This window comes from Lepidochelys olivacea (assembly GCF_965140295.1).
Source record: "Lepidochelys olivacea isolate rLepOli2 genome assembly, chromosome: 22".
NCBI classification, from domain to species: domain Eukaryota; kingdom Metazoa; phylum Chordata; order Testudines; family Cheloniidae; genus Lepidochelys; species Lepidochelys olivacea.
The window spans coordinates 10,774,377-10,799,849 of record NC_140432.1 but is presented as its reverse complement, the minus strand read 5'-3'; the positions used below and the strand labels follow the sequence as shown (position 1 = coordinate 10,799,849).

The 25,473-nt window shown below is 48.6% G+C and overlaps 1 protein-coding gene across 11 annotated transcripts in view; it reads right to left on the bottom strand.

The window, feature by feature from the left end:
* Nucleotides 1-25,473, bottom strand: part of NTM (neurotrimin) — a 680,436-nt gene that overhangs the window by 21,594 nt on the left and 633,369 nt on the right. For all 11 annotated transcript variants that reach the window (XM_084612039.1, XM_084612043.1, XM_084612044.1 and 8 more), the window contains 3 exons: nucleotides 7,005-7,139; nucleotides 5,396-5,516; nucleotides 1,095-1,246 (listed from right to left, as the gene is read on the bottom strand). In XM_084612039.1, coding sequence (XP_084468165.1) covers nucleotides 1,095-1,246; nucleotides 5,396-5,516; nucleotides 7,005-7,139 — 408 coding nt within the window. The remainder of the gene's footprint in view (nucleotides 1-1,094; nucleotides 1,247-5,395; nucleotides 5,517-7,004; nucleotides 7,140-25,473) is intronic.

The window sequence follows — 25,473 nt, the reverse complement described above, 5'->3', positions numbered from 1 at the left end:
TCCAAGTTTCAAAGCAAAGCTTGGCCGAGAACACCCTTGGACCTTGCCATATTCAAACCTGAGTCTGGTAGTGAGAAACTGGACAAACTTTCTTGCAGGCTTCCTGATTCCTTCTGATCAGGCTAAAAACACAACACAAACTGGCTATTTTGCCATTTTTTGTATTCCCTAGTCTGGACCTGTTTTGAAGCGTTGAGGTGCCATGAACATGGGGACATAATGCGGGTGAGGGGCTATCAAAATTTCATCCAACTCTTATGAAACATGCATTAGGTGTTTGGGGCAATGAGGTAGGTGGGTTTATTTCAGCCAAAACAGGTTTCACTCACTCTCACAAAGCCCTTTCAGATCTTAATGTCCAACTTCAATCAAGCCTAGGTTGTTTGTGGGGTGACAGTTGTTCTGATTTAGGAGCTCTCAGCTGGCCAGCTCTTAGGTCAATTCTGAGAAGTTTATAGGGTAAGAGACAAAGGACGAGAGCAAATCAAGGAAGGGATTTCAAGGAGAGGAAGGAGAAAGTAGCGTGTGGACAAATCCAGGGTTGCATGGAGATGGAGAAGACTTCCTCTCCCAATGCAGGAGGTCCCTCCCAGGTCAGCGCTGGGGGCATACTGGGACAGCAGGATTTGGGGAAACCCAGGAATGAACAAACATGGAGGATGAAGTTCTGGGGGAATGGATTCCAACAAGTCAGAACTGAAGGGCATGAGTGGAAGAAACTGGGGTGAAACAAGCATGGAGACTGGATTTCCTTTTGCCCGGAGAAGAGGCCACTCATCTGCAAGGTGTTACACTGGTAGCGTAGCCCACCTTGCTCCTGGTCCCACTATACCTGGGAATAACAGCTGAGCATGCATGATCTGCCCCTTGCAACTGCAGAACCCTACCAAAGCAGAAACAATCGATAAGAAATACGCATCCCATCTGATGACATCTCCACTTCTCCAGAATGGAGTTTCCACACTGAGGCAGTCCTGTCTGTTAGCAACACCCAGAAAAAACAACCCCTGAGGGTTTACATCCTTCCATCCCCTCCCCCTAGCATTGGCTTCTCCCTACTCACTTCTCCCCACCCTGCACCTGGCCCTACTTACCGTACAGGATGATGCTGACGTTGGTATTTCCTAGCTTGTTGGAGGCCACGCAGGTGTAGTTCCCGTAATCCTGCTCGGAGACGTTGAAGAAGGTCAGTCTGGAGAAGAAGGCTTTGCTTTCAACTTTCACCCCTTTCTGTCCTTCTACCAGCCTGAGGCAAGGGGAGAAGGGGAAAGGAACATGGTAACACCTTCAGAATGGAAGACATGGTCAGAGCAAGGGGCTGCTAACTATGCCCTGGGCTCTTATCCGTATTGCAGTAAAACCTAGGGAACCCACCTGAGATCAGAGCTCCACCATACTGGACAAAGAGAGGGAGACATTCCTTGACCTGAAGAGCTTATATTTAAACAGACAAAGGGTAGGTGGGGAAAAAGAGAGATGAAATGAATGGCCCTAGGTCACAGAACAGGTCAGTGGCAGAGCTGGGACCGGAGTCTCGAGTCCCATCCTCTGCCTTATCCGCCAGACCACACTCAGACTGCCTCAGGGCTGAGCTAGAACAAGAAGTATCCGCAGATAAGCAGAGCAGCCACCATGGCAGAACAGTCTTGGGGCTTGCAAATCTCCCAGCATAGGTGGCGATGATCACCATGTGGGAACAGCAACTCTTTACCAGCAAAAGGACAGCCTCCGGGGCCTGTTTTAGACTTGTCCATATATGAGAAATAAGCACATGACCTTGGCACGGCTCCAGTCCTCTGGCATGTAGGGACTGAGCCGTCTGAACATGTGCTAGGTATTAAGATCCTGTTTGGATGAGTCCGAAAGCACTTTGGGGTTTCCCCTGTTCTTCTCTGCTTCTTCCCTCCATGCCAGCATTATACTCCTCTCCCCTCCCCTCCGCCTTAAAAATGATCCCCTTGTTCCCTTCCAAATCTGACAACCCCAACAGGTGGCCTAACCTCCTGCTCCATGGACTGCTTCCTTCACGCCTCCCTAATGAGTTCTCCTGACCCCCTTTCTCCTTAAAATCTATCCCCCCAGGCCTCTGGGGGAACCCCTGGCAGTGTGTCCACTGGGCCCCGGCACTGCAGATAAATCCAGGCATGCTTTCAAGGGCACATCAGAGAGCAGACCCACAGCGGTCTTGGTCTGAGTGGAGTTGTGGTTTGGGGTTCTGCAAACATGCTGCTGAGCTCCCTGGTGCCTGCAAAGACCTTCACAGAGGGGAGACCGGAGAGAGGTAGATGGAGCTGGAGGAAACTGAGTGAGGATTGTATAGTGGGAGGAAGAGGCCTGGGACATCATGTTGGATGGATGAAACGGTCTGGCAGGGACTCACAGAGATGGGAGGAGCTGGCATCGCTTTCAAGGGACAGTGCTGAGGTGCTACAGAGAGAAGAGAAGACCAGAGGGACAACTGGAAGAGGAAGGAGCCCTGCGTGGGACTGGAGACAGGGGGATTGGAGAGATGTCAGGCACTGGAGACTTTCTTCCAGTCACCAACTCCTCCAGAACTCCAGCAAAGTTCTGACCTCAGAAAAAGGTCAGAAAGTCAAGTCTTCCCTTGATTTGAGCCAAATCTATTTGCTCCACCCTTACTGCCAAGGGAGTGCTGAGTTTAATCCTGTCGTTTGATTCAAACTAGGACCCAGGAAAACCCGCTCCAGAGAGCCCTTCTCCGGCTAGCAGAGCATGGTATGTGCCTGGCTAGGCTCTGGGAAGATTGTGAAGTGGCACAAAGCCCTATGTATAGGAACCCTAACCCTAGCTCCGAGTACCAGGCCCATAGGAACCCCAACCCTAGCTCCAGGTATCCTACCCACAGCAACCCCAACCCTAGCTTCAAATACCAGGCCCATAGGAACCCCAATCCTAGCTCCAGGTATTCTACCCACAGCAACCCTAATCCTAGCTCTGAGTACTCGGCCCATAGAAACCCCAACCCTAGCTCCAGGTATCCTACCCACAGCAACCCTAACCCTAGCTCCAAGTACCAGGCCCTTAGGAACCCTAACCTTAGGGCAGGGAGCCCTAGCCCTAAGAACCTTAATCCAAGTGCAGGGAGCCCTACCCATAAGAACTCCAACCCTAGCTCCAAGTACGCTACCTACAGGAAACCAGAGTGTAGGGCAGGGAGGAAGAAGGCGAGCCGAGGAGATGGGTCACAGCTGGATCGTGCTGCCCTCTCTCTGGCTAAACGCAGTGTGGCGTGACATCATTTGCAGGTCTGCCATTCACTGATTTTTTGTTTCCTCGTTTTACAACTCACTCGCCCTCCTCCCCAGCATCTCTATTTCTTCAGGCATTTTGGTCTTTTTTTACTAGCTAATTCCTCCCAGTGGGTGCTGGCTCTTCATTACCACCACCCCAGCTTGCTTTGGGTCTCATCTGACAACTCTCAGTAGCATTTGGCTTCAATATGAATATGAATGTTATTCATATTAGTGGTTTAAAGGTCAGTGTAATATGGCCTGCTTCTGAAAAATGCATAGCCTGATGGCAAAATATCCTTCAATTAGTATTTAAAACCCATTTCTCCATTCCTAGGATGTGCTTAACATATGAAACAACCCTCACAGTTGGTGTAGGGCCTACATAAAGAGAGATCTATCTAATCTTATGCTGATAGATTATCATAGGATCTGAGCGTCACACAAGATGTTTTAATGTGTTTATCTCCACCACACCCTCATAAAGTCGGACAATGCTGTGATCCACATTTCACAGAGGGGGAAGCAAAACACAGAGAGGTTAAGTGACTTGTCCAAGGTCCCACAGAAAAGTGGCATCGCTGGGAACCGACCGCGAGTCTCACAAATCTCAGGCTAGCACCCTAGTCACCAGACTATCCTTCTTCACTTCCCATTGGGGCCTCATTCTAGCATGATAAGGGCCTTACATTTCGTCTGCCATTTCAAAGGAACTGGACCGGGAGCATCTTTAGTCTTAAAGCCGCTGCATTTTCACATACCCCCAAAGCCTGGATTCGTGCTTCCAGTAATACTCTCGGCACTTTCAGGCAAGGAGCCACGCAATCTTCACCAAGGAGAGGAATTACTTTTGCTCCCATTGCACAGATGGAGAAAAGGAGGCACATAATGGTTTGCCGCAAGGTCATCCAAGGGGACATTGGCAGTCAGGAACTGAAGCTAGGTTAACTGACTCTCAGCCCACTTCTGTAACCACTGGATCATGCTGCCCCCTTTCGGCCCACAAATGCCATTTACACATGCAGCATGGGGCATGCACATCTGAATTCAAGGTAACCGACTTTAGAGTGCAGATTGAGGCCACTTTGAAAACAAATGCCCAGAAGATCCATTCCCTGGCAGGAAAACTAGCCTCGGAGTTCAGATACTCTATATTGTGGAGAAAGAGTTGAATTAAATATAAATTCATGGCCTGATTTTAAGACGTGTCAACAACTGCAGGTCCTGTTGGAATGGATGGGTACTGCATGTGCTCAGCACCTGTTCAGATCGGTTATTAGTGCCGAGTTGGGCCCAGTACAAAAATCCAGATTCGAACCCTACCCAAGTTGGGGGGAAATCTGGCTCAGAATCCAGATCAGACTTTGGATCTGGTTGGCTCCTGTGTTGATAAAGGGCTGAGTCAGCTGGACCTGAACGCCACCAGTCTCTGAACTACGGGCAAGTTTGCATCTGGATCTAAACACTCCACCTTGGGCCCATCTCTCATTAGCTGCTGGTCTTTTTCCCTTTGCTCCCAGGAGCGCTGGCCTCTCTGTCTCTGCAAAAGCCTCTTTTTAAAGGGCTAAACAAGATTCGGGGAGAGTAAATGGCTTGGCAATCTGGCTTCCTCTGTTCTCCTCATCATTTAATTAAAACACCCGGGACCGAGAGATGCTCAATATTTAATTATTGTTTCCCCTGCCTGGAAACTGCACCTGGATGCACTGGATGGAGAGGCCAGCTGCTTTCCCTGCGCCTTCCTTGACATGCTGGTTTTATGGCTCTTTTTGCCGCAGGGGGAGGTGGGGTGGAATCACAGCAGAATCCTGGTGCCTCTTACAACAGCATAACCAGGGCGTAGTCTATTCCCCACCTCCAACCCCCTCCTCTCTCCTGCAGTGAGAGCCTAGCGGTCACAAAGACAAGGTGAAATCAGGTTGCTGACCCCCCTTTTCCGGTGCTAACAGGCTCTGCAGTTCACGTGAAGGCTTAACCACTCCTGCTTTGTGCAAGGTGAGTGGAGTGCAAAGGGCAGCCAGCCCAGGAGACGATGCAGGTAAATCCCCTGGGAAAGGCGGTAGATAGTTTTTCTGCTGGGGCGGATGCCACCTGCAAGGCCTTTCCATCTCCCTCCACTCCCAAACCCCGTCAGATTCACCTACCTTTTGTCGTCTTTGTACCACTGGAATTCTGCAGCGGGGACGGCGGAGGCTTCGCACTGAAGAATGCCCTTCTGCCCCACGGGCACCCCGGTGCTCTTGGCGTCTGAGATGTACGGCGGGTCTGCGGGGACATGAGGGCGTGAGGGTTTCTCCCCGGGGCCTCAGAAAACCCTTCTTTTCTGCCTTCACTCCGCAAGCCTCTCTTTCTTCCCCACCTCGTGGGCTAAGCCAAATGAATCAGCTTCCGGCAGAAGGTCCCTGTGCCAGCCGCCCTCCCCTCGCCAACACGAGGCCTGTTCCCCAAGCCGGTGCCCAGTTCCTGCCACTCAAGTGCTGTTCTACAGGCCTGCAAGGAACTTCATGCCCCGCACTCAGGCAGATGGGAAGGGAATGACCCCAAACCTCGTTCTGTGTCTCTAACCAGCGTGGGCCCTTCCGTCTGTCTGCCCCAGTTCACCAGCACCACATGCTTGTTGGAGCCTCTGGCTCTCTCCACTCCTAACAGTTTTGTTCCTTTGGTGTGAGTGCATGTGACTTTGCGTGTGCATGTATGAGCCTGCGTGAGAGTGCGCATGTCCACGCTGGTGAGCGCACGCACACGTGTTTGTTTGTGCACGTGTGTGAGCTCATGCACACGTTTGTCTGTGCATGTGTGTGAGCCCGAGCACACGTGTTTGTACACGTATGAGAGCACATGCCCATTTGTGCATGAGCATGAATGCGTGCACATGTTTTTGCATGAGTGTGAGCTCATGCACAGGTATTTGAGCATATGTGTGTGAACGCACGCACCGACGTGTATGCTTTTTGAGCACCGATGCTCCTGTGTGGACCACAGTGTGTGTTTGTGGAAGGGCATGCCCCCGTGGGTCTGTGCCCGTGTGTGTCTGAGTGCGTGCGTGTGTGTGCAGAGGAGTAGGGTGCCAGGAGGGATGAGTTTTCTTCACCCACTCTCTTAGCAGCAGCATTCTGCTCATTATTTGTTTATAAATTCCCACTTGCTGCTCATTTCCCTCTTCACTTCTCCCCAGAGGTTATCAGCACAGCATCTCACCATGGGCTGTGAAAGCCCTGTGCACACAGAGAGCCAGGGAGGTGGGGGAGTGGGAAAAAACGGAATTCAAAAACCAAACGAATGGGTGGAACGACATCTGCTAAGAAAACATGCGCTCCCCTTCCCAACCCACTCTGCATATGCCCCCTGCAAGGAGACACCCAGCTCTGCCCAGCCCTCCCCTCCTGCACAGATACCCCCCGTTCCCTGAAAGGGTGCCCCCAGCCCAGCCCTCTCCCAGCCCCCTGCACAAACACCCCCCCTCTCCTGCAAGGATACACGCAGCCCGCCCCGACAGACACACCCAGCTCCCCCACAGCCCTTCCCAGCCCCAACCACTTGCAGACACATCGAGTCCTCTGCACAAACCCAGACCATGCACCCTCTCTTTTGGCAGCGATACAGCCCGAGTGTGAGAGGACAATGGTCTCCTCCCCTCCCCACCGCATTGAGGGGTGCTCTCCTTCCTTTGCCCGCCACCCTGTCTCTGCTAACCGCCTGCCCCCGGCGTCCCCTCTGTGCTGCAGCCAAGAGCTGGCACCCGAGGTTACTTACAGTTCACGGTGACTTTCACTCTCCGGACGACGGGAGCCGCCACGTCGTTGGATGCGCTACACTCGTACTCGCCAGATTGCTCCTTGGTGATCCCCGTGATCTCCAGGTACTCGTCTTCGCTCACGAAACCCACAGCTGCAGGGGCCGGAAAGAGAAGGAGAACATGGGCTAGGGAGCAGCTCCACACCTGGGTTAACAGTTACGTGTGTTGAAAGGCGAGGGTGTGGGGGGCCCTTCAGCCGCTCTACCTACCTCCAGTGCCAGTGGGGTTTCCTGACACAGCTCTTAACATGGGCCCCTTCTCCCCAACCCTCCTCTTCACCCCTTTCTCTGTCTGATGCAAGAGAGAAACTCAAGTGCTATTGTCCAGCCACGGAGTAATAAGAAATTGTAGAGCCAGGTTTAGTAGGGTCCCATGGCGGCCCATGTGCAGAAGACCACTTCCACCCTGGTAGCATTGGTTTGGAGCCTGCAGTGTGAAAACATTCCCTTCTGGGTCAAGAGGGGAAATTCATTTATCAGGCCCTACGGAAACGGTCGATTCTCTAGCAAGGCCCCTGGACTGTGATCCTAAAGAGTTCACCCTCCGAGAGGACTCGGGCACCCACTGAACATGGGATTCTTCATGTTGGATCTATACAGGGGGAGCAGTGGATAACAAGCTACCCCTTTGGTTCAGCTAACAGGCTGCCTCATCAAACCATAAAGATCATTCCAATTTGGTCTAAACGCCAGGCTTGAATCTCCATAACTAAACACCAATATCAGAAGGACCCTGAGCCAAGAAATTCCCCTTGTCCAGGACCTTTTACCATCAGCTGATATTAATACGATCTGACCATTGGAAAGCACCTTCCCATCCTGAAGGATCACAACACACACTCAGTTATCAGTTCATCCAGCACAGAAATGCTACCCCTTCTGGTGTGAAATGTAGCAACTGCTTCATACTACGAGCAAAACAGCTCCCGGCTTTACGAGAGGAAGTGCAGGACACCACGCACAATTGGACTCTGATGGTGGGAGCGAAGGCAAGAAGATTGCGATCACCCATGTTGGAATTTGTCCCAGGACTCCAGGCCTGACTTTCCCTTAATTTAGGGGGAAGGGCTGACGTATCTTTATAGACAACCAGGGCCAGATTTTCCAATGAGCTCAGGGCTCCAAACAGTACCAAATGGGCTGAGTTCTGCTGAAGATTTAGCCACACATTTATGGGCTGTGCTCTCTGGAGAGCTTTGTTTTGATACAGTCCCTGCTAGCATGCCAAGCGCACCACAGCTGGGTATCATGGTCAGTGGAACTGGAGTCAGAGGACCCACATTCCCTGCAGTAACTGGGACACCAGGAAAACAAGGAATGCAGGGAGTTAGGCTGAAAGCAACACAGGGACACAGCAGTGCCCAGAATTTAATAAGTTCCACTTCAGCTTAACCTGTGCACACCCTCCTGCTTTGACAGAGAATCACGGGGGCGGTGTGGGAGCTGTGAGTTCTCTGCAGACCAGCAGCTGGCAGTGTGGGCCATGGAGCTTGGGCTGAAGCCCCCCAGAGCCCTGGATTTTGCCAGCAGAAACCTGGCCCCGCGACGGACCCAGTAGACGGAGTTTGAGCTGTACACAGGCCTGGCCATGCAGGGGGACGACAACAGCAGGAAAGTAAAACTTTTACTTTGCCTTATTGGGGAACAAGGCAGAGAGGTCTGCAGCACTCTGACACTCACCACGGTCCCAAGCTTCACAGCGGTCCTCTGGAGAGCTATTTTTCCCCAAAGCAGAATGAAATTGTGGAGCAACCCAGATTTTTCACTAGAGACCAAGCCAGAGGGTGAAAAGCCTACAGGCACAACGTGCCCAATGGTACATGCAGTGAGAAAACAGCCAAGGAGAGCCGATGGCCAGGGGTCTGTACCTGAAACGAGATGTATCCACAGTGGGAGACAGCAGGAGCGGATAAAGAAGTGCCCAGCGCTAATACAGCATTGCAAGGAACGTGGCAAGTTGGACCATTTTAGCAGCGTGCCCAAGAGCAGAAGGTCTCAAAAAGATGCATTCAGACAGGTACAAGAGCGAGACAGCACATCAGACAGTGGTGGTGACGTCATGACTCTCTCTTTGGGTCCAAGAGCATCCCAAGTTCAGGCTACTGGGACAGGAAGGCAACAAGAGACCATATCAACCTCTGTGTAAGCAACGATGTGAACAGGGAAACGCCCTGCACGATTTCAGCTGGATAGCAGGGCCTCCTGCAACGTGACTGAAAAATCATTGGGAAGCTGATTGGAAACCCATACTCAGAGAGTAATTATCAATGGTTCACAGACAAGCTGGAAGGACATGTCGAGTAGGACCCCACCAGGATCTGTTCTGGGTCCAGTTCTATTCAATATCTTCATATATGATTTGGATAATGGCATAGAGAGAACACTTATAAAGTCTGCAGATGATAACAAGATGGGAGGGGTTGCAAGAACTTTGGAGGACAGGATTAGAATTAGAGCTCGACAAACTGGAGAAATGGTCTGAAATAAATAGGATGGAATTCAATAAGGACAAATGCAAAGTACTCCACTTAGGAAGGAATAATCAACTGAACAATCACAAAATGGGAAACCATTGCCTAGGATGGAGAACTGCAGAAAAAGATCTGGGGGTTATAGTGGGTCACAAACCACATATAAGCCAAGCATGTAATACTGTTGCCAAAAAAAAAAAAAGAAGCAAATATTGTTCTCTGATGTATTAGCAGGAGTATTGTAAGCAAGACACGAGAAGTAATTCTTCCGCTCTACTCCAAGCTGATTAGGCCTCAACTGAAGTATTGTGTCCAGTTCTGAGCCCCACATTTCAGGAAAGATATGGACAAATTGGAGAAAGTCCAGAGAAGAGTGACAAAAATGATGAAAGGTCTAGAAAACATGACCTACGAAGAAAGATTGAAAAAATTGGGTTTGTTTACTCTGGAGAAGAGAAGACTGAGGGAGGCCATGATAACAGTCTTCAAGAAGGTAAAAAGTTGTTACAAAGAGCAGGGTGATAAATTGTTCTCCTTATCCACTGAGGAAAGGACAAGAAGTAATGGGCTTAAATTGCAGGAAGGGAGATTTAGGTTAGACATGAGGAAAAGCTTCTTAACTATCAGGGTTGTTAAGCACCGGAACAAATTACCTAGGGAGGTTGTAGAATCTCTGTCATTAGATGTTTTTAAGAGCAGGTTAGACAAACACCTGTCAGGATGGTCTAGATAATACTTAGTCCTGCCTCAGTGCAGAGGACTGAACTAGAGGACCTATTGAGGTCCCATCCTGTCCTACATTTTTATGATTATTTGATTTGTTGGGGTGAATTGGACTCAAACACGTGCTTTACAAACAGCAGATGCAAGCAAATAATGTACAAAGAGCACAAAGCAGCCCATAGGAAAATGTGACCTTATAACAAGTGATCCAAAATATAACAGTTGTTTCCAGCTCAACCTTGTGGTGGTAAAAGGTAAGCACCACAGATCCCTCTTGGGAAATATGGCCATGCAAGCGATGGAGCCGATCAGGTTCAGCTGCAATGCAAAAGAGGGAGAACCATGGACAATGGAGACCATTTAAGAAGCACAAGGGGATATTTTCAAAGGCCTTGCAAGAAAGTTGCAACTAGAACTAGACCCTGCTGTGGATTTGGTGTGCTTACCATGAAGGAAAATTACAATGGCACTATGTAATCCAGTACACAGGGAGCCTGAAAGCCTGCAGAGCAGGGGTATTGTAGCACCTGTAGAGGCCAGCACAGCTTGGGTAAGCAGCACAGTGGTGGTAAAGAAGTTATCAGGCAAATTATGCATCTGCCTAGACTCAAAGCCACTCAACTGAGTATTAAAAAGATGCCACTATTCACTGCCCACAACCTCCCAAAGCCAGAATTTTTGTGTTCTGTGATGTGAGGAATGGGTTTTGGCACATGAGCCTGGATAGAGTCCGGTATGCTGACAATGTTTGCAATGCCATTTGGTTGCCACAGATGGCTGCGCATGCTGACGGGCATAAGCCCAACACCAAAGGTGTTGCAGAGAAAATTTGCCCAAGCGCTGGAAGGACTGCCTGCGGTGCAAGTAATTGCAGATGATAGCCTTACTGTAGGTGAAGGGAGCAGTGATTCAGGAGCTGACTGGGACCACTGCAGAAAACAACAAGTTTTTTCTACAGTGATGCAGGGACAAGAACTTAAAACTCAACTGAGAAAAAATGCAACTCAGACAACATGAGGTGACATATATTGGACATTTGCTCACAGCAGAGGGACTGAAAACAGATCCCAAAACGCTGAAGGCAGTCAGAAAACATGCCAGCTCTAGTGGCTATGAAATCGATACAGCACTGTCCACACTGCAGCATCAGCTCACAAGGCAGGATGCTGAATGGGACTGGGCAGGTCCCCAACTGCAAGCATTTGACACTGTGAAACAAATTATAACAGATGCCCCTGTCCTGAAGTACTACCAGCCAGGAGAACCACTGAGACTCCAGGGTGATGCATCGGAGAAAGGTGATGCTCTTCTTTTGTCGCTTATGCCAGCAGAGCCTCTGTCGCGGGGCTGATACACCCCATCACCCCGTGGGGGCAGGGAAGAGGTGCCTCAGCACCCCGCAATCAAGTTTGAAGGGGAGCCCCGGGTCTTGGGGCTGCACGGCCCAGGGGCCTTAGTCCTTGATGCGGTCCTTGATAGCAGGGCAGTGCAGCTTATCAGCCAAAATCAATACCACAGCCCTTGCTGTCAGGGCAGTGCGGCTCAATGGCCAGAGTCAATACAAGTGGCGAGCGGGGCCATCACCCCAGGGTGGGTAGCGGCCAGGATAGGGGGATCCAGGCCCACCCTCTCCACCGGGTCCCAACCCAGGGCCCTATCGGAGGTGGGTTTGCCCGCCACCAGCTTGGCAGGGGTCCAACTGAAACACACCGACCTTGGTCCGGTTTCCCCGCAAAACCTCCCCGGGTCACTTCCTACCCAAGTCTCTGGAGTCCTCCCTCTCTGGGATTCTCCAGTCTTTCCCCTCTCCATGACGTCCCATGCCGGTGTGTCGGGGTCCGTCTCCAACTGGCTGGCCTCTGCGTCTTGGAGTGCAGGCAGTCCTCCCTCAGGAGCATACCCAGCAGAGCCGGGGGTGTGTGTGTGTGTGTGTGTGGTCTCCTCGGCTAAGAGAGAAGGGTTAACCCCTGCTGTACCAGTGTGGGGCTGATACACCCCATCACAGCCTTGTCAGAGGCTGAACAGCGGTACACCCAAATAGAAAAAGAGCTTCTGGCTGAGGTATTTGGAGTGGAGCGATTCCATGAGAGTGCATGTTTGGCCACCCAGTAATAGTGCAATCAGATCAGAAACCCCACCAGGCAATCATGGCAAAGCTCCTTCCTAGCGCTCCAAAGAGACGGCAGTGTATGTTGAGGCACCTCCAGCACTACCCGGCAGAGATCAGATGTTGTCCAGGGTGACTTCCGGTGTTGGCTGACACCCTGCGCTGGGCATATATCCCCAGCATCAGCAAGTTGGGGGAAGGGGATCAGGGCACCGACTCCATTAGCATGCTGCACGAGCTCCCAGTTTCAACAGTGACACTGATGGAAACCAAAGAGGCTTTGGAGAAGGACCCCCAGTAGTCTAGAGCGAACTAGGAGGGTGGCCAACAGACAAAAGCTAAGCATCAGGAGGAACAGAACCATCTTTTCAAATTATGGACTGGAAATGGAATATCATATTCTGAGGACAAAGAGCTGTTGTTCATGCAAAAAAAAAAATACATGCCTCACCTGGGCATTGACAGCTGTCACAGACAGGCTCTCTGGCATGTTTATGGGCCAGGAATGAAGAGCCAACCCTGCCCCTTAATGGAAGGGCGTGACACTGGTCATGCGATAACCACCAACCGCAGCCCCTTTCACTCAGCCACCCTCAAACACCAAGCTGTTGTATTGGCTCAGGGCCGGCCGAAGAGCATCATCTACTGAACCACCACCACCACCTCCTGCAGTGGTCCTCGGAGGTCTCCCAGCCATGTGCCAAACCTCTCCAAAGCGTCTTCACCAGCAAGCTGGGACTGCAGCACAGAGGGGGCCAGCTGGTTCTTGGTACTGGCTGTGCCCCTACCTGATGTTCATAAGTAGCTCGTATTAAAAAAAATATTCAGGTTATTAAATCTGTGCGTCCCGTGGTACCATTCCTGTGCCCTGTTTCAAATGAAAAAGTGTGTTTGACCTTGAAAGAAGAAGAAGAAGAAGGAAAAAAAAAAGCAGCCGCAGCTTTCCGTAATAGCCCCGGAACAGGGAGAGAGTGGGATTTTTGTATTTATTTCTTTGAAATCTCACTATCGACTTTATCAGATCTCCTGCAGCCGGGCTGCTATAATTACTGTGCAAAGCATCTCTGAGACCAGTGTCACACTTAATATTCCTATTAATTTTAAACGGTAGTCCTTGGTACATATGTGTGGCAATTGGTGTCATATTTTAATTAGGCCTGCCCTACACCATCTGAAATTAATAATAGCTCGAATTACCAGTGTAATTTATAAATTAACATTGCCGACGCATTAGGAAATAAATTAGCTCCGGACAGCTGTTTCTGGGATTGAGTGCCAGCGGTGAGGGGAGTGCTCACAGGTCCCCCAGGGAGACGGGGCACTTGGCTGCTGGATCTGGGGAGATGAGAGGACACTGAGTCCCGCAGCTCTCCTGCCTCTCCTCTCGCCCAGAGCGATGCAGCTCCGAGAAGCACCTTAATGATGGTGTGTGCGGGGGTTTGCCATCCAAATAAGTTATGGCTCGAGGTGGGTGGCTGGTCACATCTCACACACGGTTACTTGTGTGCATATGGAAAATATGCACACTGCATGCTCAAATACACCCCCTCCACAGCTGTCCACCTCCTGTAGGCAACCATACGAGAACCCATCACTGCAGCATCTGAGCAGTGAATATGATCATATAGACTGGCAGCATTGCTCAATAGGGTATCTATCTGTCTGTCTGTCTATTTATCATGTCCCGATCGTTATAGTATAAGGCATCAAAATATACCCACACACCTGCATAGATACTGATGCACACACACGTTCTAAGATATGAATGTGTTCACTGCACAGATGAGTATGCAAACATGTACACGAGTATAAACACACTTCACATTAGCATGGCATTTTCTCCAGCACCTGTGACTCACCTGGGGACCGGGATCTCTGAGTCTTAAGTGGAGAGGAATCCTCCTCCCTGGCAGGTAAGCACAGCTGCTCCATGGTGAGTGGCCATAGGATCTGCATAGCAGTACATCCTCCAGCCTCAAGCCTTACCCAAAGGCACCCCTCATGGAGACTCACAGAGCTGAGCTCTGCCCTACACAAGAATCCCATCTCTATAACATGTTTCCCCTCTTGTACAGCAGAAACATACCAATTCCACAGCCAGATGGCCCTCATCCTCATAGACTCATAGACTTTAAGGGACCATTATGATCATCTAGTCTGACCTCCTGCAGGCCACAGAATCTCACCCACCCACTCCTGCAATAAACCTCTCGCCTATGTCTGAGCTATTGAAGTCCTCAAATCGTGGTTTAAAGACTTCAAAGTGCAGAGAATCCTCCAGCAAGTGACCCGTGCCCCACGCTGCAGAGGAAGTTGAAAAACTCCCAGGACCTCTTCCAATCTGCCCTGGAGGAAAATTCCTTCCTGACCCCAAATACGGCGATAACCTGAACCCTGAGCATGTGGCCAAGACTCACCAGCCAGATACCCAGGAAAGAATTCTCTGTAGTAACTCAGAGCCCACCCTATCTAACATCCCATCACAGGCCATTGGGTCTATTTACCACTAATAGTCAAAGATCAATTAATTGCCAAAATCACGTTATCCCATCAAACCATCTCCTCCATAAACTTATCGAGCTTAATCTTGAAGCCAGATAGGTCTTTTGCCCCCACTGCTTCCCTTGGGAGGCTGTTCCAGAACTTCACTCCTCTGATGGTTAGAAACCTTCATCTAGTTTTAAGTCTAAACTTCCCGATGGCCAGTTTATATCCATTTGTTCATGTGTCCACATTGGTACTGAGCTTAAATAGTTCCTCTCCCTCCCTGGTATTTATCCCTCTGATATATTTATAGAGAGCAATCATATCTCCCCTCAGCCTTCTTTTGGTTAGGCTAAACAAGCCAAGCTCCTTGAGTCTCCTTTCATAAGACTGATTTTCCATTCCTCGGATCATCCTAGTAGCCCTTCTCTGTATCTGTTCCAGTTTGAATTCATCCTTCTTAAACACGGGAGACCAGAACTGCACACAATACTCCAGATGAGGTCTCACCAGTGCCTTGTATAACGGTACTAACACCTCCTTATCTCTACTGGAAATACCTCGCCTGATGCATCCCAAGATCGCATTAGCTTTTTTCACGGCCATATCACATTGGCGGCTCATAGTCATCCTGTGGTCAACCAATACTCCGAGGTCCTTCTCCTCCTCTGTTACTTCTAATTGATGCGTCCCCAGCTTATAACTAAAATTCTTGTTATTAATCCCTAAATGCATGACCTTACACTTCTCACTATTAAATTTCATCCTATTACTATTACTCCAGTTTACAAGGTCATCCAGATCCTCCTGTATGATATCCCGGTCCTTCTCTGAATTGGCAATACCTCCCAGCTTTGTGTCATCCACAAACTTTATTAGCACACTCCCACTTTTTGTGCCGAGGTCAGTAATAAAAAGATTAAATAAGATTGGTCCCAAAACCGATTCCTGAGGAACTCCACTGGTAACCTCCCTCCAGCCTCACAGTTCACCTTTCAATATGACCCGCTGTAGTCTCCCCTTTAACCAGTTCCTTATCCACCTTTCAATTTTTCTATTGATCCCCATCTTTTCCAATTTAATTAATAATTCCCCATGTGGCACCATATCAAACGCCTGATTAAAATCGAGGTAAATTAGATCCACTGCATTTCCTTTGTCTAAAAAATCTGTTACTTTCTCAAAGAAGGAGATCAGGTTGGTTTGGCACGATCTACCTTTTGTAAAACCATGTTGTATTTTGTCCCAATTACCATTGACCTCAATATCCTTAACTACTTTCTCCTTCAAATTTTTTTCCAAGACCTTGCATTCTACAGATGTCAAACGAACAGGCCTATAGTTACCCGGATCACTTTTTTTTCCTTTCTTAAAAACAGGAACTATGTTAGCAATTCTCCAGTCATACGGTACAACCCCTGAGTTTACAGATTCATTAAAAATTCTTGCTAATGGGCTTGCAATTTCATGTGCCAGTTCCTTTAATATTCTTGGATGAAGATTAACTGGGCCCACCGATTTAGTCCCATTAAGCTGTTCGAGTTTGGCTTCTCCCTCGGATATGGTAATATCTGCCTCCATATCCTCATTCCCATTTCTGATGCTACCATTATCCCTACGCTCATTAGCCTCATTAAAGACTGAGGCAAAGTATCTGTTTAGATATTGGGCCATGCCTAGATTATCCTTAACCTCCACTCCATCCTCAGTGTTTAGCGGTCCCACCTCTTCTTTCCTTTTTTTCTTCTTATTTATATGGCTATAAAACTTTTTACTATTGGTTTTAATTCCCTTTGCAAGGTTCAACTCTACATGACTTTTAGCCTTTCTCACTTTATCTCTATATGTTCTGACCGCAATAAGGTAGCTTTCCTTGCTGATCCCTCCCATCTTCCATTCCCTGTATGCTTTCTGCTTTTTCTTCATCACCTCTCTGAGATGCTTGCTCATCCAGTTGGTCTACAACTCCTGCCTATGAATTTTGTCTCCTTTCTTGGGATGCATGCTTCCGATAGCTTCTGCAACTTTGACTTGAAGTAATCCCAGGCCTCCTCCATCTTTAGATCCATAAGTGCTTCAGTCCAATCCACTTTCCTAACCAATTTCCTTAATTTTTGAAAGTCAGCCCTTTTGAAAAACCCTAGTTGCAGATTTATTTTTGTTTGTCCTTCCGTTCAGTCTGAACTGAATTAGCTCATGATCACTCAAGCCAAGATTGTCCCCTACAACCATTTCTTCTCTGAGGTCCTCACTACTCACCAAAACCAAATCTAAAATGGCATCTCCTCTTGTTTGTTCAGCAACTGCTTGGTGAAGGAATCCCATCAGCTATCGCATCCTGGAAAATCTGAGCCCTATTATTATTACTAGCACTCGTCCTCCAGTCTATATCTGGGAAGTTAAAGTCTCCCATGATCACACAGTTCCCATTAGTTTTTACTTCATTAAAAACATTAAAGGGGTCTCTATCCATATCCAGATTAGATCCCGGCAGACTATAGCACACCCCAAGCACTATCACGGGGATGGGGGGGTCTAGTAGTTTTCTTCCCCAATGTGATTTTTGCTCAGACAGACTCTGTCTTATCCATTCCATCGCTTCTTACTTCTTGACAGTCTACCTCATCCTTGATAGACAATGCTACTCCACCACCTTTGCTTTTATCTCTGTCTTTTCTAAACAGCACATACCCTTCAATACCTGTAGTCCAGTCATGACTACTATTCCACCATGTTTCTGTTCTCCCTAGAATATCTGGTTTCACTTCCTGCACCAGTAACTCTAGATCCTCCATTTTGTTACCTAGGCTCCTCGCATTGGTGTACAAACATCTTAATTTTTGCTGTTTGGCCTCACTCACTTTCTTCACCCAATTAGACACGGACACTCTACCGCCAGTATGACCTATTAGGCTGGTATCCATACTGCCCTTCCTCCTTATGTCCATTCTCCTACCCACGGCTGTATCCTTTCTTACTTCATTTTCTTCCCTCTCAATGTTAAAATCTGGCGTAGAGATTACCTGGACATCTCCCAACCATCTCCCCCAAATTCCTAGTTTAAAGCTCTCTTAATCAGTTGTGCAAGCCTCCATCCTCTTCCCCTGCCCCAGTGGAGGGTGCAGGATTTGCCTCCTTTATGTGCGTGTACACACACACATATACACAGAATGAACACACGCAGACACTGACAGGGTCACACCCATATGTGCTGCCTCTGTCCATAATATTATTTAAAAAGCCAATTTGCAGCCATGTGTTTCTGTGACATGGGTTTGCAGGCAGTGAAATTGACGCATGGTCACTCCTTTGATTTCCATCTACATTCTGTGTCCCTGAATTCCTCCCCTCACTCCCCGCCCCGCCACACACACACACGTGTGTCTACTATAACCAGAATGCACACACCAGTCACACACCAGCCCTAAAGTGCACTGTTTGCAGCTCACGCCGCACTCCAGACCTTAGAAAGGGGGTGAACCACTGCATCGTTACATCATCTCAGGCTCCTCTGCACTGTGATGAATTGTTAACATCCACATGCTTCTGAGGTCCAAAGCTGGAATCCCCACCGGACCGGTTTACGGCTAAAACTGCTGAGTTCATCAGTACCTAGCACAACTGAAGGGCAAGATGTGAAGGCGTTACCCCAAAATCAATATCCTTTGGAGACACAAAAATCACACTTTTATATTCCACGGGTTGTACAGTAAAGCGTGCTGCAAAAAGGTCCTCCCTTTTATGGCTGACCTAGAATTGGCTTCTCAGTAGCACAGCGCTGCCTGCTGATAAAGTAAGGACACAGCCAGTGGCCTTCAGATACTCCCGTGAGCAAATTTGACTCCAGTTTCTGCAAAGCAAAGATAATGAACCACTTTCTAATTAACAAAAGACCTTTCTCTGAGTGCACAGAAGTAGCTTATTGAGCATGCACCTTACTGGATCTCATGCCAAAAGAATTAGCCATTAGAGTGCAGGGAGCCACAGTGCTAGCGTGTGGTTTGAGCCCATTATAAGTAAGCTCCAGTGTGTTTCCTGCATGCAACAGACTTTGTTAAAAATTAATGGTGAGGGTCAGCCTTCCACCCACAAAAGCGAGGGAAATATCAGAGATAAAGGCTCCCAAGTCCTTCCCTTTGTGCTTTGATAGTGCAGAAGTCGGATATAAGTGCATGATGATAAACCTACAGAGGGGTGAACCACAGAGGGCATGGGAATCCAAGTCACTTTGGATGGGTACACACAAGATCTGATTCTTATCCAAACAATTTGGATGTCTAGAGCCTGCAAAGGTGGGCCAGTAATACAGCAGAGTACTGAAATACGGGTCTTGCACTGTATTTCAGCACTTGCTTTTGCCCTTTCGGAGACTGCAGGATCCAGCTTCAAGTATCTAGCTACTATTAATTAGTATTATTGTAGCTTCTAGAGGCTTAACCGAGATCAAGGTTCCATTGTGCTAGATGCTGTACATACAGATAGGTTCATAGATATTAAGGTCAGAAGGGACCATTATGATCATCTAGTCTGACCTCCTGCACAACGCCGGCCACAGAATCTCACCCACTCCTACGATAAACTCCTGCGATAAACTTCTCACCTATGTCTGAGCTATTGAAACCCTCAAATAGTGGATTAAAGACTTCAAGGAGTAGAGAATCCTCCAGCAAGTGACCCGGGCCCCATGCTACAGAGGAAAACGAAAAACCTCCAGGGCCTCTTCCAGTCTGCCCTGGAGGAAAATTCCTTCCCGACCCCAAATATGGTGTTCAGCTGGACCCTGAGCACACGGGCAAGATTCACCAGCCAGATACCCCAGAAAGAATTCTCTGCAGTAACTCAGATCCCATCCTATCTAACATCCCATCACAGGCCATTGGGCCTATTTACCATGAATATTTAAAGATCAATTAATTGCCAAAACCATATTATTCCATCATACCATCTCCTCCATAAACTATACACATAGAGAGAGAGAGAGAGTGTCCATGCCCCCAAAAGCTTACAATCCAAACAGACAAGAGAAAGAAAGGGTAGGAGGGGGATGGGAGGCACAGACAAGGTCACACAGCCAGGAAGAGATCCCAAGTTTCCTGAGTCCCAGTCCAGCCATCTGTCCATTAGACCACACTGCATCTCATCTCATCCATCTATCTACCATTAGTTACTCATAATACTAAGAACACTGGGAATTATTAAGGCATTTGAGAAATCTAATTTGCTTTCCAACACCTATGTTCTTTCTGTTTGATCTTTATTCCACTTAAAACAATTAACCTAGTCTTCCTGTTTAGGGTCAGTTTCTCATGGACTAGCGCCATGCTGGTGTGCTTGGGTTCCCAACACAGCGGAGAAGCAATTCAATCCAACCCCGCTACTGGTTTTCATGAAGGAGAGAAAAAAATCCTGTGATCATTTCTGTGCACATGGGGACCCATTCCCTCCACCCTGCCCCTCCATCAGCCAGCAGCACCTGTGCCGAGTGAGTTCAAAACAGCGCCTTTCTGATCTGGCACCACTACACAGTCACTGTGTGTAAAGGACACGACAAGGTGCACAGCAGGAGGTATCCAGGCCATTAGGTCCCCCCCCCCCTTTTTTTTTTGTTTATCTTTTTAAATATACAGAACTTAAGCTTTGGCTTTAAAGTTCACCTTCCCCGCACAATACCATGGGTGATTCATTCCTGGCACTGCAACTAGGCAGTAACAGACTTTAAAAAACACTATATATGGAAAAGTAAAGTCATCTCCTAAACCATAATAGTTCATCAGTTTCCCTTTTTTAACACCTTAAGGCCCAAGAGCACAGGAGGCCTTTCCGAACGGTAGGTTGTCACTGGGTTTTGGGTTTTTAAAAGGAGAGCAAGTTTCGATGGACAGAGAAGCAGGAAATAAAGTCGCAAGCCACAAAGTCTGTAAAACCCGAAACTAGCTGAGGCCATTTAAAATGAGTGTGGTACAAAATAAATCAACATTCTACTTCCGAGCTGAAAATTTATTTCCCATGTTCCACCTCCCCCCCGCCCCCGGCGACCAAATAAAATGGGGGTTAACAGATCCTTTGCTGTAGCATCCCCTGCTGGGTAACACCGGCCACTGCATCTGTCTAAAGAGAAAAGCACAGATTGAGACTAATTGCTAACGCACTCTGCTCTGTGGCCTCTGCATTTTTGCCTATTTATAATGGGACGTCTTGTTGATATCTGGACAAATCTCATTCATTAGTGACTGCCAGGAATGGAGAAACAAACAGACTGGACCCGGGAGCAGCGCTGGGGTTAAGCAAACAGAATCTGTAAGCACAGACAGTAGGAAGCAACAGACTGCTCATGTAAACTGCGGCTGCTCAGGTCTCACAGGGCCATTAGAGATGGAAAGGACAATTATTTACACGGAGAGTGGCGCTGGCTGGCATGAAAGGTGGCACTGGTACGTCTTTGGGTGAAGATCACCCCTGTGTGGAGATTCAGCACAGCTCAAGCCCTGTTTTGGCAGCTTAAGTGAGGCTTAAGTCATAGGTCTCACGCTGTCCCTGCTGCAGAGGGGTAAATTTCACTTTTCGGGCCTGCTTCGCTGTGGCACGATTCCACTGCCATGCCAGTGCGACTCCCTGGATTGCAGCGACATTACAGCAGTGCCAAGCTGGAGTGATGCAGTGGCGAAGCGGGTCTGTTGTGTTTCAATCTAGAGCACCACCTCTGTGAACGTTTCAAGTGAGAAGGGGCTTGAAAGACTGGTTCACAGGAAAGATACAGGGCTGTTCAAACATTCTCCTCCCCATCTGATGGCTGTGTGAAATGGGTTAGTGTATCCCACCTCAGTTCTTAGTGGACACAAAACCCAGCAACACAATGGACACATTTGTGGGCAATTCCAGCAGAAAGGCCTAGGATCGAATGGACCATGGAGTCCATCCTCTCATTTCATACACAGAGGGGGTCCAGGGTGAGGCTGATTGGCAGGGCAGTGTATGCAGGTGAGGTTCTCTGCATACCCACGTTATAGCTTCTGTAACTAGCACTTGCCTCTCCCGAAGTTCACTCCCCGGTACCATCGGAGGGAGGACAGTCTGTTAATCTGAAATAGCCAGTTCCTGGTAGAAGCTCTGAGAGCTCCCTCACTTCCTTCCATTCTTCCTTGTTGAATCAACTTTGTTAACTTTTAAAAGATGGCTCCGCTTGAGCACAGTTAGGAGCTGAAATATTACAGGAATTAATATTAAGCTCTCTGATCTCCTTGGGAGCCATAAAACTGGCACAGCTGGCACCTATTATTATTATTAATAATAATAATAACAATAAAGATATAACATAGGCCAGAAAATTGAGCTGTTAAGAAATATGCATTCCCTATCCATCAGCTAAGTGCACACAAAATTCTTGCTTTAACTAGGCTAGTGAGCCACTTTCTGCCCCCTTCTGGCCTGGGGCATGCTAGAGAATCTCAAGGCGAGCTCTGAAGTTTGGTCAGATATCTTCCATTGTTTCTCACGTTGTAAGGGCAATAGTGCCAGGGGACGACATTTCATTAGTTGAGTAAAGGCCTCTTCAGAAGTACTATTTATCCATCCATTCATCCCCCCACATCTATCTATCTATACATCCATCCCCGTACACCCCCAGCTATCTATCTCTACGTGTAACCCTCATCTCGACAGTATCTGAGTAACTTTCAGTCATTATTGGATTTTAGTCACTGATCTGTATCAGGCCAGGAAGGGTGTAGATTTTACACATCCGTCTGTCTGTCTCCTCTGAAAGATTCAGACATGTCTTGGGGCATATTATCACCGCTGGATTGCCAATGGGACTGCAAGCTCCCAGATGTGAGGCCGCTGTTGATTCCCTTCCTTGGGCTCATCGTTTTCACATGGCAAAGGGAGGTGACACTGACAGAAGCAGCATGCAGGGAACCGTCCATTAGCTTTGTAACTCATTCATTTGGAAGAAAATGGCAGGCTGAATGTTCTGGACCACCTCAAAGCTACAGACAAGAAACACTTGTTTGTTTCAGGAACGGTGTGGGGTCCACGCTTGGCCAGCCTCCCCGCTCAGCTCTGCCAATGAACCCCTCTTCTCCCCTGCAGCATCCCCTGCTATTCCAGTCCTAGTTGTCTCGGGCAGCTCTGTTAATGCACCTGAAAGTGGCCCTGCAGTGCTCCCAGCTATGCCAGCACTGGGGCACCCCATTGCTCTGCCGTACCACAGTCCTGATGGGCACAACTGCTGAACAACACTGCCAACATACAACTCGAACCTGCAGCCAGCATTCCTGGCTCCTCCTCACAGCTCAGTCTAGGCACTTCCCCTCTGGCTAGCAGCTCCACCCCTCCTACTCCCACTTTCCTGAACACTGCCAGGCTCCTGGTGTTTTCTTGTGATGTGTGCACAATTATTCACTAGCGGCTAGGAGGAGACTCCACCAAATGCATTGCACCAGTGACCAGGAACTTAGCTGAACCCTAGAGACTGAAAAGGGACAGCTGGAGCAATAACCCACTATCCCGCCAGCCTGTGAAATAACTGCATAGTGCCTGGGGTATGTATCTAAGTCACCTAAGCATCCATGTCTTCGGTTCTGTCCTTTCATTCCAAGCTCTAATGGTCTGCACGGAGGGACTCCGCAGGAAACGGCGTCTATCCCGGTGCATTCTGGAAGGGGGGAGAGTGTTGTAAGCTGGCGGTGCACAGTCAGCAGCTGGCGAGCGACGCACTGCCTCTGAGAGAGTGGATGATAACTTACGCTGTCAGGCAGAGAAGCCAAGCAGAACACAAGTGGTTGCAGCAGAGCAATTAGCAAAGAACCTAGGTAAATCAGCAGAAAGCTTGTTCCTGCCTTCAGAGCCCTGTGCACATAGAAATGTGCATTCCTGCCCTCCGTCCCCATTCACGCAAGGAGAGGTACTTCTGTGCCCGCCCTCACACCCCCTATTATGCATGCATATTTCCCTCCAGGGGAAGAGTGGTCCTGTGCATCGGCCATGAAAGTGGCCATCAGGGGATCTTGATTTTGTTCCTGGCTCTGCTACCAAGTCACTGTATTGCTGCAGTGCCTCAGTTTTCCCATCTGTAAAATAGGTCTAATGACACTGACCTCCCTTGTAAATGGCTTTGAGGTCTAGCGATGAAAAGTGCTAGGTAAATGCCAAGTACATTCACTGCACAAGCACACACTTGTTTATTGCTTCTTTATGGCGCTCATCACCCTAGTTTCTAAGACCTAGTGAATTTCTCCTGCTATGAAGCAGTATCACCATTTTACAAACAAGGGAGCTGAGGCAGAGATTAAGTGAGCCGCCAAAGGTGACACAATCAGCGAGTGGCAGAGCTGGGCACAGAACCAAGTTCTCCAGTGTCCTTGCCCAACGTCTTAACCAAAAGGCCACTTTTCCTCTTGCGTCCTCCCGTATAGCTTTATATACTCACCCTGCCTATCTGTACCCTGCTAGGCCCTGTCTGCACTGGGGGAACAACCCTTGAGGGGGATCTGGGTGCAACACAGTAAAACACCAATCCGTCTTATAGAGTGGATGGAACCCAACCACAGCTGAACCCTGTCCCCAGACCAAGGTAACAGCATGGTCCTGGGACACAGAAAAGCATGACTTGGTTCCATATACACTGCAAGGCTGCCTGTGGTGGGGATGACTGTGTTGCACCCAGAACTCCTAAGCCAGGAAGTCCCTACAGAAGGGTGAGGCCCTTGCTTCCAAGGAATGAAAGTGCTCTACAAAGAGATGCATGGAGAGGACAGGGCTGGATCCATACAAAATGGGAAATGACAGCCTAGGAAGGAGTCCTGCGGAAAGGGATCTGGGGGGGTCATAGTGGATCACAAGCTAAATATGAGTCAAGAGTGTAATGCTGTTGCAAAAAAAAGCAAACATCATTCTGGGCTGAATTAGCAGGGGTATTGTAAGCAAGACACGAGGAATAATTCTGCCGCTCTACTCCGCGCTGATTAGGCCTCAACTTGAGTATTGTGTCCAGTTCTGGGCACCACATTTCAGGAAAGATGTGGACAAATTGGGGAAAGTCCAGAGAAGAGCAACAGAAATGATGAAAGGTCTAGAAAACATGACCTATGAGGGAAGATTGAAAAAATTGGGTTTGTTTAGTCTGGAGAAGAGAAGACTGAGAGGGGACATGATAATAGTTTTCAAGTACATAAAAGGTTGTTACAAGGAGGAGGGAGAAAAATTGTTCTCTTTAACCTCTGAGGATAGGACAAGAAGCAATGGACTTAAATTGCAGCAAGGGCAGTTTAGGTTGGACATTAGGAAAAACTTCCTAACTGTCAGAGTGGCTAAACACTGGAATAAATTGCCTAGAGAGACCATTGAGGATTTTTAAGAGCAGGTTAGACAAACATCTGTCAGGGATGCTCTCGATAATACTTAGTCCTGCCCTGAGTGCAGGGGACTGGAGTCGATGACCTCTCGAGGTCCCTTCCAGTTCTATGATTCTGTGATTCTAACCGCAGTAAAATATAACATAACACTGGTGTCACCCCTAGGAGGACTGCAAAGGATGGGGAATTAGGTGTGTCTGCAACCTCACCCCTCCCTCACCCCTCCTTGGCCCGAGGGGCTGCATTGTCTGCAGGTGTAGTTAGTAGAGTTACACAGCAACTTAGCTCAA